The sequence below is a fragment of the Microcaecilia unicolor genome, chromosome 4 (assembly GCF_901765095.1).
Source record: "Microcaecilia unicolor chromosome 4, aMicUni1.1, whole genome shotgun sequence".
NCBI classification, from domain to species: Eukaryota; Metazoa; Chordata; class Amphibia; order Gymnophiona; family Siphonopidae; genus Microcaecilia; species Microcaecilia unicolor.
The window spans coordinates 97,112,227-97,131,971 of NC_044034.1; the positions used below are offsets into that span (position 1 = coordinate 97,112,227).

The window sequence follows — 19,745 nt, forward strand, 5'->3', positions numbered from 1 at the left end:
AAATAAACTCCACAGACTAGCTTGTTCCAATATCGAGTAACTTGTACTGTGTCAGTCCATCTCAAGGTCCAATATTCATCAACTCCTACAGTAATCGAGTGATATACTTAAATCCTCCAAATGATATCCAATACTGTGGTGGTTCCACTTTACAGCACTCTTCTCAAATTCCCTGTTGAATTTTTTTAGTGATTAAAGCTGGCATCAAACCTGACGCAGTCACTGCATTTCACAAGTGTCAGCAGGGGTTTAACTAAACACAAAAATAAAAAGACATGGAAGACACCAGATACCCTCATAAAACCTACACTCTTCTTGCAATCACAAAATCATCATTTGTAAACCTTAGTGTAGATTCAGAACTTTTTGGTTACACAACCAGAGCGGACCTCCAACAGGTGCCAGGAGCAATGGCATTCCACTATCAAACGCTAGAGCACGCACTGTGCATACAACCAGCGCAGCTTTAAAGCATCATGAGCATGAGTTTGGCAGGTGCACATCCCTAGCAACTCCACTTCTTTGTTTAAACCTAACGGGCTTACTGTTTGCCATTCAAAAATCAATCGTCGTTCTTCCAGTACCCCTACTACTAGAGACAAATTGAATCAGAACTATAAACCTTAAATCAGTGAGTTCATGTTTATTAGTAAGCCAGTGCTCTACTAAAGGAGATTCTAATTTTGATAATATGTTACTTAAATGCTGAGCCAGTCTATGTTTACTTTTTTTTTTTTAACTGTCTTTCCAATACACCATAATCCACATGGGCAGACAATAGCATATATCACCACTAGCCGTTAAGCCCGTTAAAACGGGCGAGATTTGTGTTTTGCAAAATGTAATAACTCTCACCTCCATCCATCCATGTGCAGCAAACCTCCTCTCTCCCCTCCCCCGATCCATGTCCAGCAACCCTGCTCTCTCCCCTGCCCTCCCCCCATGTCCAGCAGCCATCCTGTATCCCCTGGCCTCCCCCCCCCCCGTCCAGCAACCATCCTCTCTCCCCTGCTCTCCCCCCATGTCCAGCAGCCCTCCTCTCTCCCCTGGCCTCACCCCATCCACCGTCCTCCCCCTCCCCTATCCAGCAACCCTCCTATCCAGATCACTCTGCTGCTGCCTGCAGCACTTCCACACGGAGATGAGAGGCGCTGTCAGGTCAGTGCAGGGGGCCCGATACGGAGTGGGGCGGGAGCGGCGGCAGGGACGGGGGAGGGTGGAGGTTGGTGCGCGTGATGCTCGTTTCCAGGCTCCAGCGGCAGCGTCCGACTCAGTTTCCCTCTCTGTTCCACTCTCTGACGTCATCACGTCTTGACGCGAGGGCGGGACAGAGAGGGAAGTCTCTACTGCGCATTTACAGGTGAGTCGGTCACTTGCCATTTATATGTTTGATATCTGAATTGCAATTCATTTTAGATGTCAAAAAACATTTTTATTTTTAGTTTCATTTGGGATGTCCATCCAACTGGTTTCCAAAGCATACTGACAATATGTACATCCCTTTAAGCTTAGCGTGAAATTCTAAAGCTTGATTTTTTTTACTTCTATTAACTGATAATTTCTCACCAATATTCTGCCCCCTTGTGTATGCAAAACAAGGCATACCCTCAAAGCCTTGATGAATACCCAATATAGGCCAATATTTGCTAATTATATTTTTTACCAAAATGGATCGTGGTCCATACAGCAAAGCACATCAGACTGTCCTCCTTAGTAAAATTCTCTACAGGTTGCATCAAACATGTTCTGTGTGCATTGTAAGCCCGTTCAAACACTTTATTAATAATTTTCCTTGGGTAACCTCATTGTTCAAAGTGTTTTTTCATATCCTCTACTTGAGAGATAAAATTTTGCTTCTTAGAACATAACTGACAAATTCGCAAATTTTGCCCTATTTTTCAAGATAGATGGATGATGGATCCTATAATGGAGCAGGGTATTTCTATCTGTGGGTTTTCTATAAACCTTTGTTTTAAATCTCCCTCTATCATACTTTATCTGCATATCCAAGAATTCCACCTCCTGACCTCCTATATGAGCTGTAAACAAAATATCATCATCTACATGATTCAGATAACATAGAAATCCCTCCAACTGTTCTTGATTACCACTCCAGATTAACAGAACATCATCTATAAATCTCTTCCAAGAGATAATAAACTGACTATACACAAACCGCTCTTCAAATAGAGACATATAAAGGCACGTGACCTTAGGGGCCCCCATGGTCACTCCTAATATTTGAAAAAGATACTTTTGCTGAAACGTAAAATAATTGTTTAGTAATAACCAATTAAGCTAAGTAATTAAAAAATGTAACCTGTGATCCCAGTAATTCCAGTTTATTCAGAATGAAATCTATCATTTGCAGCGCTGCTTGTTGGAATATGAGTGTACAATGCATTCACATCTAATGTAGTAAGGATGATAGATTGATCCTCTGAAACCTGGAGCTCATCAAGCTGTTGTAACATATGGGCAGAATCTTTTACAAAAGAAAGTATCTTCTCTACCTCTGAGCTCAAATAGAAATCCAAATATTGTGATAAAGGCCCCCCCCCCCCCGTAGGGAGCCTCTACCATTCACTATGGGTCACCCCGGAGGGGCCCTAATATTTTTATGGATTTTAGGAATAAAATAGATGTATGGGATGGAAGGGAACCGTCTATACAAATATTTAAATTCTTCACTTATGATGATTCCTTCCTGATTAGCCTTTTTCAATACCCCTTGTATATTTATTTATTTATTTATTTAATTTTTGTTACATTTGTACCCCGCACTTTTCCCACTCATGGCAGGCTCAATGCGGCTTACATAGGGCAATGGAGGGTTAAGTGACTTGCCCAGAGTCACAAGGAGCTGCCTGTACCTGAAGTGGGAATTGAACTCAGTTCCTCAGTTCCCCAGGACCAAAGTCCATCACCCTAACCACTAGGCCACTCCTCCACTCCGCCCCATATTGAATTGATATTCCAAGATGGGATCCTTATCCAATTCAACATAAAAGGACCTATCCCCCAACCGGTTCTCTGCTTGTTCTACAAATCTTGAATTATTATTCCTCCCCCTTTATCAGCATGGGAGATTACCAAGGACTCATTCTTCTGCAATTCGGGGGATTTGAGAAGTGTGTTGTAAAGTGGAACCACCACAGTATTGGATATCATTTGGAGGCTTTAAATATATCACTCTATTACTGTAGGAGTTGATGAATATTGGACCTTGAAATGGACTGGCACAGTACAAATTACTCGATATTGGAACAAGCAAGCCTGTGGAGTTTATTTGATTATGGTTACTGCCAGCAAGTTCTGTTCAAGTCATCTATGGACAGATTATTATTGTGAGATATTTATAAGAACTGGATTCTATGGCATGTAGCTGAAACATTTAATTTTCTGTATAGTGAATGCATTATATAAGTATGTCCAAATCATCACTTTAAGGGAAAGAGTGTGACAGTATTTTAGTTTAGGTAAAGGGTGAATGATTGTGAGAGTGTGTATGAGTGGATTTGATATAATCAGCAAGGGGAAACTGTATTGGAATTATTATATAAAGGATTTTTTAAAGAATATTTTTGAAAGCAAATAAAATTGTATAGAAAAGAGATTTTGTAGTTACTTCTTTAGGGAGGGATGGATATTCATTAGTGATATCCACCCAAAACACAAAACATAAAACTGAAATTAATATATATGACTAAAGGCTGCCTACTCCTGCAATTGAGATGGTATGGGGACGTGTGATCAAATGTCTGTGGTGTTTGGGTCTTTGCACAGACTTAATGGCTTGCACACCACTTTTTTTTTTTCAGTATCTCTGGAGTTCCAGGCCCCATATCCCAGTTTCCTAAATCTAGCAAATGCATCATGCTCTTCCCACATCCATTATGACCATCTCACCTAAACCAAGGCAATTTCTTGTGCTGACCAATACCACCGAATGCAAAGAACAACATGAGACACAGCAGTGCCACTCAGCAATCTTGAAAACTTCCTAATCCTTCTCTCTGAAAGAAAAGCATGTCAATCAAGACCTAAGACATACAACATGAAGGCTTCCCAGCTTTGATATCCAATTACTTACACATAAGACCAGATAGAAGACAAAATCTTTATTTTAAAAAACCCATATATTAAAACAGCATGTTCATAGTTAGAGAATATAAAGTATCTTAAATTAATCTCTTGAAATTATGTACATTATTTGTATCAGAATGTAAGCATTTGAAACTGTACAACACTAGAACAAATCTTTATTCTACCTTAGAGTCTACAACCAATTCACACAGCCATTGTGCAGCTTTACAGTTGTGTATTTTGATAGTGAAAAGATTCCAAGAAAGTGAATTGAACCCTTCTAATAAACCTTGTAATTACACATACTTTTTCTGTACAGTGAATAGAAGCTTTATACAGGAACCATCCCCTCATCTCTGTAGGAAAGCAATATAAAATAAATCATATATATATATATATTTACAAGGCACTGAATAATATTTTACAGTCTGTACTTTTGGGAAGATATTTATGAAGCAAGGCATGTTTAGGGAAATACCAATGCCCTTTGCCTCTATAAGGAAAAGCTATTTAACTTATCTTTACACTGCAAGGTTAACCATTTTCAAGGTTTACTGCGGTCATCAGTTGTTCCTCAATTAATATCATGTAGAAGTTGTTTAATGTCTCCAACACAAACAACTGTCTAATAATATTTTTGTATGATGCTATCAGCCCTCAACCCTGTAATCTGAGTATTGGATTCTGATCTGGCACTGATCTTTGATCTTAGACACCTACATTGGATGTATTCAAAAATCTCTCTTAACGTCGTCAAGTGTTTTACCCACTCTACAATCAAGTTTCTCAATCTTTAGATTAAAAACAACTTTTGAGCATCCTGGAACATAGAAACATTATATATAGTATCATTTTCTGTGCAACACTGTCTAATCGCAATTATTAAGCAATCTAGTACATGCATTTGTCCATACCCTTATCATGCTTCACATCTGTTCAATCATACCCTATTCCTTTTTCATTATTTATTGTATAGTTTCACTGTCTTTTTTTCTGTCTATCCAGAATAAGATCTCTCTCATTATTTCTTCTATGCACTCACAATAAAATAAAGGTACATACAACTGCATTTCCCACATCCCTTTCCTACCTCTGGTCCATTTCATCCACGTGGCCTGAAAGTTCTCTGTACACAGTTCTGACCACCACAGCCTCTAATCCTTTCTGCATAAAGGCTCTTGCTCACTATGGCTGCAGTTCTTAACCCAAAACCTCGCATTGCAGTCCTGCTGCACTGCATGTCCCTATTTCTATACAGACATGAGGAAGAATGTACAGTAGCATTACACATCCTGCCTCTACACTGAATTGTCTGATAGTTGCTTCTTCTCAAAGGCCTCTTAGCTACAGAAAATAGAAGGCACTCCAGTATTCTGATCACTACTGCCTTCTCTGAAACCCCAAATCCTAACTGATCAGGCCTGACAGGACACCTATACTATGAAAGCATAATGCATGTTGAGAACATCCCAGGGCTTACGCTGCATCTCATGGTCACACTACTCCCTCTACTAGAAGAGTTAAGATTTTTGTTCCTATTGTTTCCTTCAACAATGCACATCCCCTAGCTTGTTTACATTTTTATTACAATAAAGATCTTATACACAATGTACAAGCTGGAAGCAATTAGCAATGCTACATTTCCTTTGGATGCTCAAACTAAAGAGCACAGGCGATTGGAGGACCTGGAAAAGTCTGTGGTCTTCTTTGAACAGAAGTAACTCTTTGGCAGGATGAATAAAATTCTGAAACCAAGAACAATTGCTCCAGTTGTAGAGTGCAAACCATACAGTCATTGTGCATCAGATGCTGAACTGCATGAAGACTCTGAACACAACACGTAGGGAGTCGCACGAGGCACACCTACAGATGAACTATTTAACTTCAAGTTGTTCCAAATTTGCTTCATCTTCAATAACACATTCAAAACTGGCTTTTTCAACACATCATCTAATGCGCTATTTAGACAGTGACAACAATAAATTCACCTGAAAAATAAATAGAATATGAGGCTGAAACAAAAGACACCAAGTATAAAAGCAACACAAAAAAGAGCAGCTATAAAATATAGGAAAAATGGGGAGGGGGGAACTTCTGATACACTTGTATTCTATAGGGGCTGTCACACTAGACTGGATAAGTTGGTTAGCTTCTTGTCATTTGACAGAGAGAAGCCCATCATCCTGAGGCAGTCTGTTACCTATATGTGGTCTATGTTGTACTATTATGGAGAACATTCTGAAAAAGTACACTGAGTATGTTTTGAATTGTACAGAGCAGCGATGGACATATACTCTGAATTTAAATGCAACTTATCAAACTTTGAGATCCTTTTACAAACATATGGGGGAAGTGGCCTTAGTGTGGCCTCGTTCTACTCGCTAAGGACAGTTTCTACTGCAGCAGTAAAATGGTCATTTTGGCCATGCACTAATGTTGCCATTTATGTGCAGCCATTAGCACAAATTAGCTCATAAGCACTTACCAACACCTATTTTGTAGGCGCTAATTATACTGTAACTGATCAGTGCTAACACGCCCACTCCACCCCCTGACCATGCCCCCTCTGTCAAAACACTGAAAATAATTTTTGGTGCGTGGTTTGCATAGCTCAGTAAAAGGACCCCTGTATATTTCAATGAATCCTTAAGTGAACAGAAGCTGTTGACATATTTCTGTAATTTTCAAGCTTAATTACTATTTATTTGCAGAGTGTTTTTTTTTTTAATTCTACATTGGAAAAACTGAATATAGTAAGCACAAGATTGGAAACCCCTTCACTACCTTATCACCAACTTTGGCAGAAATAACCACTTCCACACGTTTTCTTGTAGCCAAAAAAGAGTCTTGTATCTTGCTGTCAATTTTTTTCCCCACTCTTCCAATGCCAAAATCTTCTAGCTAATAAATATTCTTAGGTCTCCTTGTATTCACTGCATTATTTGATATTATTCCACAGAATTCCAATAAAAGTCAAAACCTTCATCTTTCTTTCCTATAAGTACTTCATGACTGATTTTGAGATGTATTTTGGATCATTACCAAGCTGAAATAGCTAGACTGTTCAATTTCATTATTGTGAGATATTAACTTCCTTCCACCTACATAATATTTCCTATGCCACTGGCTGCCAAACAATCCCAAACCACAATAAATTCAACACTTTGTGCTTAATGACTGGCAAGGTGTTCTTTTCTTCAGATGTTTAACTCTCTTCTCCAAATGCATCTTCAGCAGTTGTGACTGAACAATTCAATTCTCATTCCATCAGTCCAAAAAGCTCTTACCGCAGCTTAACGAGACTTCACTATGCAATAACTGCAAATTTAATGCAGCAATCATCGGGAGCCTTAGAGGATCACCTTGCCGTCCCCGCTGTGTTTTTCTTCCCTCCTAATAACTTCTGCACTGTTCATTTAAGAGGTGGCAAGTGGTCCCACACTAACTGCAAATGTGACGATTAGCTCATGTTATTTGTAGTGGATTAATCACCAAATGCCTTCCATGCCCATTCTCCATTCATAACAAGCTGTTTACATAAATAACATTTAATGCATGATTTACCATGTAATAATTTCAAAAACAACATAAAGCTCCTTAATGTGGTTGTGCGCTAGCAGTTACTGCATAGTAAACTGCGCTATAAGTGGTTAACATGGTTTAGTAAAAGGGCCCCATTATTCCAAAATGTTTCAGGCTTATCAAGGTTTATTTTGATGGTGGTGTTTGTAATGAGATCATTGATAGGTTTCCTTCTAACATCGTTACATAGCAACACAGTACTACGGACCTGTGGACAATTACTCCAGTGTCAGCTAAACTTTTCAGCAGATTGTTTTCAATGATCTGTAGGTACTGTGTAGAAATCTGATCTTTTTTTGGATCTAAGTTGATTTGCCAGATCTTCAGTTCATTTCCAATTATTAAAAATGTTATTATTGGTATATTTTTGTTATGTTTTTTTGCTTTTCCTTGCTTTGTAAAAGTGAATTATTTTCTTTTTCAAATGCTCAGCCAGCTCAGAGGAGCCCATGCTTGCTGAAAGCAGACAAAAAAATGACAAGTTAAGAGGTTAGAAGGGTCAAAGTAATTATTCTACTATGAAATTATCTGTATCTAAGTGAAGGCCTAATAGTTCAATCAAATTTTTGGCCCTCATTTACAACTTGAAAACAAAAGTAAAGCACTAACAAATCAACTGAAAGGGTGTCCAAACTTCTGCACATGTCACTTTATTATTGTATGTTAAAAATCAGCAAATAATTTTGCATTAGTAATTACAGAAAGATGTCATGTTCAACTTTGCATTATCAAAAGTCCACATCGCAGTTTCACCATCAACAGTTTCTTCATCTTAATTATGGAGTAGGGTGAAGTCCTACTTTGCAAGTATATACCCCCTGAAGAAGCCATTGATGGTGAAACTGGGATCCTTGTCAGGATGAATTTCAGACCCATTAATGTTTTGTTGAGGCAACCTTCTATTGGGCCCATATTGGAATTAGTGCAGTACTGCTTCTGAAGAATATTGTGGATTCAATTGGAATATTAAATTAGACAGTGACAACTGTTTGCAGATAAGTGTATTATATTTGCTAACTACAATATTTTTGATAAACAGAGTAAGAGGACAGTATTTGAACAACATGCAATGATGGAAATGGAGTGTCTATGTTTTGCAGACACTTTTGGCACATTTTGGTTTCTGGACACTCACATTTTTAAGATGAGTTCAGCACTAAAAGTTATTGAATTGATAGAGATCAGCAGAAAGTAAATCTGTGCAGTGCAGGCAGATGCTGTCCATGCCCCACTGCATTTACCACAAAGACTTTGTACTTACTGTATGATCATTTCAACATTAACTGTGTGATACGTGCAAAAATTACTGCACTTCAGTAACCAAAGAGCCGCTTAATTAGGTTATCCAGTGGCGTTCCTAGGGGGGGCTGACACCCGGGGCAGATCGCCGATGCGCCCCACCCCCCGGCGAAAGAACCTCCCCCGGGTGCACGCCGCTGGGGGGGGGGGGGGTGCCGCGCGCCTGTCCGCTTAGTTCGTTTCCATGCTCCCTCTGGAACCTGTTCCGGGGGCAGAGGGAGCACAGAACGAACGTAGCGGACAGGCACGCGGCACCCCCCCCCCCCAGTGGCGTGCACCCAGAGCGGACCGCACCCACCCCCCCCCCCCCTTGGTACGCCACTGAGGTTATCATGAACTTCTCAAACACTGCACAATAAACAAATGGTCCAACCTTCTTTGAATAAGATTTCTCTGCATATGATACCTGTTCCATGGAAGGGCAAGCAACGATCTGCAGATCTTCATTGCTGAATTCCTCCTTTAGCATAGCATGGAGCTTCTGGAACACTTGCTGAATGTTATTCTTAAGGAAGGAAAGCAAAAAAAAAAAAAAAAAAGCCACACAGTTGTATTATATAATATAAAAACTGCAGTGTTGACTAATGGTCACAGCTCTGACCTAGACATGAGCAGAAATTCTGAAAGGGAACTTGGCATTTCCCTTCTGTCACCTATTTTCTCTGTAAGCACCCCACTACACCAGAGTTTACCCAGTTGCAACTGGCTACTATTTTGCTCTTTCTTCCCTTTCACCTTTGGAAGTTTTCATACAGCACCAACACCAGAAACAAGTTGCCAAGTTAATTTTGTTGTTCTGATGGTAGTGGAGCACATGTAGTTAAAGAATTCAATTATTAAACCTGCTGACTGGGTAAAACACAATAAATCAAAATGCATCATTATGAAATATAATGGTCTATTGATTTGTCATATTGTATACCAAGTAACAGCCTATAAAAATTATCAATGCATATGTTCAATATCAATTATATCTTTATTTACTTCTCTATCTAGAAGCAGAAATGTTAAAACAATTCTCATGTGAAACATGATTTGAATATGAATAGATACAGTTATTTGAATATATGATTAGGAAATAGATTTCATAAATGTTCAACTTAAGTGAAGCAAGGTTTTGCAGTTACCATGCAGTAATTGCCAAAATTAATGTGCAGTAACTGCAAAGGCTTCATGTTAACTACTGAGGGCATTCCCAACATTTTCCCATTCAGTTAACATAAAGAAAAAAAAAAAAAGATTTACTACACATATATTATATGACAGATAAGGGTTTAACTGTGAGGCACAATACTCAGTAATCCTACACCCCCCCTTCCTCACTAGCTGTTTTCACATCAAATTACTATGCACTCTCAAGGCACTGTGTTAAGTTCTGTTAAGCAGGGACTGCCTCTTGCCTGTTTGCATACAGCTCTGCGTACATCTAATAACCCTATAGATGTGATGATAGTAGTAGTAGCCGCAGCAGCTGTAATCACCATCCTAATCAACTAACACTGCTTTATGTTCCCCTCCAATACTATTTACTAAGTGTTGTACCCATGTAAATCCACATTTTCACAATTTTTACTGCATTAAGCAGCAGCAATCCTGGGGTATATTTAGGTCAGGAAGGGACAAAGTACGTTTGATGTTAAACTATACCTACCGTACACCGCCCTGGGTGAATCTCTTCATAAAGGTGGTTAATAAATCCCAATAAATAAATAAACGAAATAAATGTGTAGATTACATTCCCAAATCAACATGCCAACAACAACTTTCTGCCCGGTCACAGACCTGGCACCTTTCTGAACACCACCATTACTAAGCATGTATTTTTCAGAGAAACTAACTGCATGAAAAGGTGCAAGAGAATGAGTACTTTATATCTCCAGTAATTTTCAGAGTCATAGCTCTTGTAATTTCCCTTTGAAAACTGGTGGAAAAACCACAGGTTAAAGCATTGCATGGAATTTGCACCAATACAGTTTGAAAATTTGTCCCTTGAAAAATAGTATTCGTTGATGATATAAAACAATATCAAGTGTCTGTGGCAATAAGTCTGCCTCCATTAATTGAAAAATTCTATCCTTTTAATGTTCCATAAGAATATCCTCACTTTGGGCCCTAAATTCTACATGAATGCCACACTCAAGCTGACAAAAACCACGATGAATCTCCTAGCAGGCTAACACAGGATTGGCCACTTTTGGAAACAGGATACTGGGCTTAATGGACCTTCAGTCTACCCCAGTATGGCAATGCTTATGTTCTTACAGATATGAGACTAAGGGTAAAACTTGTCAATGGGCAGGTACTGCAGTACTAAATCAAGAATGGTCTCTATTTTCTTTTCATCATATGTTGTCTCACTTTTTCATTAATATATCAAAGTAAACTTATGTTATCTTTTTAAAGTTAATCTAGCCACCATCAAATGATGATCAGATGATCTCATACTATTCACAAGCATATAATTAGAGGTTTTATTCTAAGCTGTCTTTTTTTTTTTTTTTTTTACTGAAGTTTAGGTGTTTATTTTCCAGCTAATTCTTTGAGTGTACAAAAAATTGGTTTTTATTGCTGTTTTCATGCCAAAAGTACTACAGTTGAGCATATTTTTTGGTGGAATCAAATATGCACATATGTGTCCTTCAGGGCACAAAAAGAACAAAAACTGAGTGGCTGATTCAAGACAGGGTAAAGGTGTGATAGCACTAAAAGCAGTGTTTTTCCAGTGTCTACCCAATAATCTATTATACTATTAGAATCTAAGCATTTATAGCTTGTTCAGCAAAAAGAAAAAAAAAAAAAAAAATTCAAAATTCCATGTAAATATTTAAAGGAAATTAGCTGACATGGTATTCTACCTAAACCCCAGAGCTCAATTTGGAGAAGAACGGAGGGGGAGGTAGTTTGGGACATAACATATGAACACAAGAGTAGCCATACTGGGTCAGACCAATAGTCCATCCTATTTCCAACAGTGGTGAAAGCCAGGTCACAAGTACCTGGCAGAAACCCAAATCGTGGCAACATTCCATGCTACAAATCCCAGGGGAATGTTTTTAATCACATGCTTATCAGTTTTTGCCCTTTGGCCCTGTTCCATGGTGCATGACCTGTGCTCTTTATTTACTGGAAGCAGTTGCTTTCCCATGTCTGTCTCAATAGCAGACTATGGAATGTTCCCCCTCCAGGAACCTGTCCAAACCTTTTTTCAACTCAGATATGCTAACCACTTTACCATATCCTCCAGCAAAGAGTTCAGGAGCTTAATTATTCGTTGAGTGAAAAAAATATTTCCTCCTATTTGTTTTAAAAAGTATTTACATGTAACTTCACTGAGTGTCCCCTCGTCTTCATACTTTTGGAATGAGTGAAAAATCAATTTACTTCTACTCGTTCTACACCACTCACGATTTTGTAGACCTCAATCATGTTTCCCCTCATCTCTCTCTTTTCCAAGCTGAAGAGCCCTAACCTCTTTAGCCTTTCCTCATACGAGAGGCGTTCCATCCTCTTTATCATTTTGTTCGCTCTTCTTTGACCCTTCTCATATGGCAACCAGAACTGAAACAATACTCAAGGTGCGGTTGCACCATGGAGCAATACAGAGGCATTATAGTATTCTCGGTCTTATTCACCATCCCTTTCTTAATTCCTAGCAACCTGTTTGCTTTTTTGGCCGCCACCACACACTGAGCAAAACATTCAGCATATTATCTACGACAACACCTAGATCTTTTTCTTGGGTGCTGACCCCAAAGGTGGACCCTGGCATAAGGTAACTATGATTCGGATTATTCTTTCCAACATGCATCAACTTGCATTTATTCACATTAAATATTATCTGTCATATTGATACTCAAGTCTTCCAATTTCCTAAGGTCTTCCTGCAATATTTTCAAAGTCTGCTCATGTTTTAACAACCTTGAATAGTTTTGTGTCATCTGCAAATTTAACCACCTTACTCATTGTTCAGATTTCCATATCATTTATAAATATGTTAAATAGCACCGGCCCCAGTACTGATCCCTGCAGCACTCCACTGTTCACTCTCCTCCACTGAGAGAAATGACCATTTAACCTTACCCTCTGTTTTCTCTTCAATAACCAATTCCTAACCCACACCAGAACCTTGCCTCCTATCCCATGACTAATTTTCTCAGGAGTATCTCATGAGGAATTTATCAAAAGCTTTCTGAAAATCTAGATACACTACATCAACCAGCTCACCTTTATCCACATGTTTACACATGCCTTCAAAGAAGTGAAGCAAATTGATGAGGCAAGACTTCCCCTGGCTGAACCCATGCTGACTCTTCCATTAAACCATGTTTGTCTATGTGTTCTGTAATTTTATTCTTTATAATAGTTTTCACTATTTTGGCCAGCACTTACATCAATCAGGCTTACCAGTCTGTAATTTCTCAGATCACCCTGGAACCCTTTCTAGAAATCGGTGTCACATTGACCACCCTCCAATCTTCAGGTACTATGGCCAATTTTAACAACAGGTTACATATTACCAACAGCAGATCAGCAATTTCATGCTTGAGTTCTTTCAGTACCCTTGGATGTATGCTATCTGGTTCCAAGTGATTCAGTACTCTTTAATTTGTCAATTTGGCTCAGTACATCTTCCAGTTTCACCAAGATTTCTTTCAGTTTCTCCCCATCATCACCCTTGAAAACCACTTCCAGTACAGGCAGATAGATCTCTTTTATCTTCTTCTGTAAAGACCGAAGCAAAGAATTGATTCAGTTTCTCCGCTATGGCCTTGTCCTTCCTGAACGCCCCTTTTGCTCCTTCATTATCTAATGGTCCCACGGATTCCCTCACAGGCTTTCTGCTTCTGATGTATCTGAAAAAGTTGTTTACTGTGAGTTTTAGCCTGTGCGGCAAGTTTCTTTTCATATTCTCTTTTAGCCTTCTTAATTACTGCTTTGCATCTGTCTTGCCAGTGCTTATGTTGATTTTATTTTCTTCATTTGGGTCCTTTTTCCATTCTTTGAAGGACAATCTTTTAGATGTAATAGCCTCTTTTACTTCACCAGACAGAATCCTTGGCTGGCAAAAAGCAGATAAGTGATGAGGTTCAAAGAAAACAATTTAGCATATATGTGCATGGAAGGTTCAACCAGAACTGTGCTCATCAATAAGAGCTGCTTTCTATGTTTCTGTGTGGCCTCAGCAACATCCAGAAAGACAAATTTTATTTCATAAATTTCTCTTCTTTTTTCCTGAAATACAATTTTAAAGTACCTAGTCTCTAATCTAGACTTAATCACCCTGGACTCAGTCTGGGAGGTTCTTATGACTTAGCATGGTGCCATTGTTAACTAATGTGGTGGAAATTTCCTATAAAGCTTCGACTGGGGTAACTGAAGTTCTTATCTCTCTCCAGATAAGACCTCAGAAAGTAGAGGAAGAAAATGACAACTTAAAAGAGGACTAGAATGCTTTCATAAAGCATGGAACTTTGGAAGGCTAAGTGCTTTGAAAATATGCCTCCTTATAACCTTCCTCTCTTCAACCCCCATAGTACCTGAAACACGCGTACCTTATTCTACCACAACATCGCCTTGTATCTGTCTCCCTACCGGACTTGGCGAACACCTTCATGGTATAATGTAAGCTACATTGAGCCTGCAAATAGGTGGGAAAATGTAGGATACATATGTAATAATAATAATAATAAATGCGCTTAGCGAGTCCTAATGCAGAACTTTTCCACTAAGCCCATTTCTAGTGTGGCCATAAATTCAACCTTTTTCAATTGTTTCATTTTCTGGATGTGTGCTAATGTTATAGCATTAGCGTGTGGCTGCTGAAAAATAAATTATTATGGGAGCTCTTAATGCCTCCTTTTTAGGTTGGTGTGCACATACGGCAAAACTAACACAAAACACATTCTGTTTTGATTTGATTTCTGATTTGACTTTTGAATCAATTGTACTTTAAATTTATTTTGTACTGTAGACTCATTCCCTTCTCTTTTGTGTGATTGATTTCTTTCCTTTCCTATTTTACTATGGTGTTCTTTTCTTGAATGTTCTTACATTGATTTTACAATTGTAAACCACTCTACAATGTTTTCAGTAAGAGCAGTATATTAAATTAAAATAAAACATAAATGTGAATGAATCAAAATAATTCTGCAAAGAGGAGGGGCTAAGAATCCTCAATAGCAAGGTGAAAAGCTGATATCAAATTATATGTTGCAATTATTGCTGTTAAAGGTGGTGCAAGAAGTTATTAAGTTTAGAGGAAAGTTACTGTTATGGGTGACATGGGTGTTGTTCCTTAATTAAATGAAGCAATAATTTAAAAACCGTTATATGTTTACTCAGGTTCCCTTTGTTTAACATTACATTTTTTTTTTAACCAGTTTGACTTATTTGTAATACAGGGGCATAGCTACCATTGAGCGAGCCCAGCAAAATGCCCAGGGTTGCCCAATGGTAGGGGGTCACCTGAAATTGCACTCTCCCTTCCTCCCCTCTCCCCTCCTGTGTGCTCACATGGATCCGGCATCTGTCTACCCGCACCCCCCTCCCCCACGCTGGTTCTCCAAACACTGCAGCAGGTTTGCAGCGCTCAAAGCTGCTCTGTCCGGTGGGGCCTTTCCTCTGCTGCATCCCAACCACAGAAGTTGCATCAGAGAGGCAGGACAGTAAAGACTGGGGAGTTGGCGCAAATAAAGTCTGCAGATTTGTCGGTGCTGAAGAAAGGACCAGGTCACAGCCAGAGGGCATCAGTATTCGGCACCATCATGAAACAAGACTAACCATCCTCTCAATGCTGACAGCTTCCAGAGACCAGCAATGCTGATGACCCGGAGCTCCCGGCACTAAACACTGAGGGTTAGTGATGTCGATGCTTCTTTTCCCATGCATGGTGCCAGTTCTCAGAAACACGTGGTACTGACAAGGATGTGGAATGCGCACGTCTCTACAGTGTCGAGCCTGACACCAGTTAGTCTCAGGGCGTCTGTTCAGTGGCCCAACAGTTATCAGACCTGATGTCACTGAGGCCAACGTCAAAAGACCAGTCTGAGACACAACGAAGACCCTCGTTGTTGGGTCCCCAGCCGTGGATACACCAGATATGGGGGTCAGTGCCCAAAATAATTTTGATGTACCAAGTACAACACTTTAATATGCTTGGTGCATTTTTATCATGAAAAAATGGCCCAAAATCAAAGGGCTAAATGAGTGAGAGGGAATAAATTTAAACTATGTCCAAAAACTAGGACAGGAAAAATAAAATAAATAAAAAAGGTCAAAAACACAATACTCAGTAGGGCACACATTGAAGTACAGAAAATAAAAAAAGATGTGATGAAGGAGCGCAAAAAACACTACATAAAGAACTGACAAACTGAGGAGAGATCACAGTTACAACCCCTTTGCTCCGCAGAAAATGAAAGACTGCTGGACCTACACTCACGCACTGGACAGGAAGGCCCCCACGAATGTGCACTGGGATGCTGCATTACTTGAATTGCAAAATGTTGGGTATGATCCCAGCAGTTAACATGGAGACTTTGCAATTACTTGAGGGTTAATTTTGGCTGTTAACCCATAGTAGCTGCAAAATCTCACTGCACTTTAGCAAACAAGCCCCACCAAATTTGGGGCGTAACTACAATAATTCAGGATCTGGGGATTTTTTTCCTGTATATTCTTTTCATTAAGACCTTTCTTTCTTATTATTTTCCCATCGGAAGCATCATGAGGATTTTCCTATATTTCTTAGACATCTCTCTTGTATTTACAAGACAATTACAGCCTACAAAGCAAGGTGCAGCTCACAGTCACCTCTAATGCAGCTCTATGCTACTTTGTTTGCATTTCCAAGCTTCTTTTTATCCCCTTCCCTCTATGAGGTACCTTTCTGTTTTCATTCCAAATACTTACCCTAACAGGTTTAAACAAGATGAATTCTGTATCTTTGTTGGCGAGGTATAAAGACATACTTCGTAGTGTTGTGGGAAGCTTTGTTTTTATTATCTTGTACGTGGAAGACACTATATCATTTATCTTTGCTGCAAAGAACCACATAGATCAGAAGCAGTTAGGAAGATCTTATGTCATTTTTCTAGGAGTTACATGTTTTCACCATAGAAATACAAAAGGGACAACACACAAGACAAATTAGCTATTTATTTTCTTCTCTCTGCCTCTTGCTAATGTTCTGCTGTACCAGAATAACCCAAACAGTCCAGGCACTAGGAGGATTTATATGACAAACCATTTAAATGACCCCACCTCCACCCACTGCTGTCTGCTGCTAATGGGCAGACAATCATACCTTCTCAACTGAATTTCTTTACCACAACAAATCCATCCAGAGCCTGGAATCATTCAAGGTCAAACTCAAAAGATGATTATGTGTCAGAGTATTTAGTAATTAGATTGAGGACTTATAGTTTTATTTTTGTGTATATTACCACTCAAGGTGGTTTTCTCTGCAAACTTCCTACCAGATTCTCACTTAGTACCCAGGACAAGCAACTATAAGCTGGGGAAGTCTCAGCACGGTGAGCCTAGAGGCTCAGTGAAGATGAATAAATGGAAGGTCAGAAAATCAGTTGTAAAGAAATTTTGTATGCATTGTAAAACAAGTTACCTCCAGCAGTCTATTTCCCTGACAACTGTTCTAGTCATGGACAGCACTGCATAGCTATAGCTTTATCCAAAATCTAATTGATTTTGGATAAAATAGGTTTTTTCTTCATGCATGCCATAATAGACTCAAACGACTGATAACTGAAATTTCAGTCTTAGCCCAGACCTGAGTTCTCTAGCAAGTCGCCTGCTTTAATGTTCAACCAACCATAGTCAAAATATTTATTAATATGTCTGTGAGTTACCCACTTGACAGGAATAAGCTAACCTTAAACCATGCAAACCACTGACTGAACAACATTAAATGTAATGCAAATAGATATAAAACCAGTTAATTACATTTTCTGTGGCATAAAAACTAATAGAAAAATATGTTGTATACCAGGTTGTGCCCAAGGCTGCTGTGAAAGGCTATACTTTGGACCGCCCTCACTGGCCATCGTCTTTAATGAAGCAACCTGAAAAATCAAGAATCAGAAAATTTCTTTTCATTAAATAAATTAATAAAAAAGTTGTATTATTTGTTGATAATGCAAATATTTTGAAACACTCAACTTTTAGTTATTAGAATTCAGCGCACAATTCACCTAATAAAGGAAATCACATTCTAGCTGTTGCTTAAAGCCTAACAAGCAATACTTAAGAATGGTCCAGGCACTCCACAGATAAATAAAAAGATTTTATACAGGCTCACCACATATTATGCTATGATACAAACACAGCCCAGCCCAGTAATATAGCATTCTGCTTTATTCAAAGTATGTTGCCTCCATTATAAAATCAAATTTAAAAATAAATAAATACCCCTTCAGTGCTGAATGTTAGCACTGCTGAATTAAAGAGATAGAACTGAAAATCCACAAACTCTGTGGCATGTTTCTACCATTCTCTATAATAGAAAATAAGCAACACTAATTCATTATTATTGAGGATTACATTAAATGTTGTTTTTTTTTTATTTCTGAAATTTATTTGTAGAATTGCATATTAGTTTTGTAATGATTTTGGAATGGTGAAATTTCATTACATGTTAATTTTCTATCCTTCAGCCTTTCAGATCAGTCAAAACAAGAGGGGTACATCCCCCTTCCAGTAGATGGAGCCACAGGGGAGGAAAAAAAAAAGAGCTCCGAGTTGCCTTCATTCCTCTTACAGAGGGGCTGGTTCTGCCTTCAGCTCCTCAGCATCCCATATCAATGTTAAGTCAACCAAAGGCAACTATTATATTTTGGGTTTCTGATTCACCACCAAAGGTCAAAAATGTTATGTCATAGTCACTAATCCAGGAATGAGATAATTCCATACACCAAGAGTACTGCAACTTTCATAGTGGGCTACAACATATTCACTGTTAGCTTTCTGAATCTGTCAGATTGAAAGCCCCTGACCATCATGGCTGATTGCTATTACTACTACTTATTTCTATAGCGCTACTAGACGTACGCAGTGCTGTACACATGCAAAGCTCCTCCTTCAAGTACTGGTTGATGCAAACTTGGAAGTCAGCAATATTATTTGGGCAGCACTGGTCACAGCTCAATCTGGAGAACCCCTCCATCTTTGCTTCTGGCTGAATGATAAACTTCCACTGATTGACCTGCCCACCTGGCACCTGCTTGCCTGCCTGCTCCCAAGTCAGACCAAATGTATCATCTAGCACACTGAACAAGCATCTCTTACCTGTAACATATCACCCCCTCCCATCTCAAGACATAGTGGTGGTCATTTTAGAAGGGCTATTTGCATTAAGATGTGCAGAAATCCACACATAAATGTTTAAACATCTAGGTTCCCATTTTACAAAGCTGGATATGCACATCAAACACAAACGAGTGCAAATGGCAAGGGAGCATGATCTGGGCATGTTTTGGGCAGGACTAGAATATGCCTATAAGATACGTGCTTATTCCCCATTTCAGAAGGGGAATAAGTGTCAATGTCCTAACAGATAGACGTTGGGTTTACACCTCTTACTGAGCACATTCAGGTTTTGGCAAACTGTTCCAATTGAGCATCACTCCATTGGAGGGATAAGGGGAGACTGCCCCTTCAATCCTCCAGTGGTTTTTGACCCCCAAAAGGCAAACTGACAAAGGAATATCAATCTCTGCAACAGTATCAAAAGTGCATAGAAAGTCAACTTCTCCTGTATTTCA

At 39.0% G+C, this 19,745-nt stretch overlaps 1 protein-coding gene across 1 annotated transcript in view; it reads right to left on the reverse strand.

Annotated features, from left to right (window-relative positions):
• Nucleotides 1–4,106: 4,106 nt before the first annotated feature.
• Nucleotides 4,107–19,745, reverse strand: part of COG3 (component of oligomeric golgi complex 3) — a 155,623-nt gene continuing 139,984 nt past the window's right edge. The window contains 4 exon segments of the mRNA XM_030200514.1: nt 4,107–6,074; nt 9,374–9,472; nt 16,879–17,006; nt 17,972–18,047. Of these exon segments, the coding sequence (XP_030056374.1) occupies nt 6,045–6,074; nt 9,374–9,472; nt 16,879–17,006; nt 17,972–18,047 (333 nt within the window). The 3' untranslated portion in view covers nt 4,107–6,044.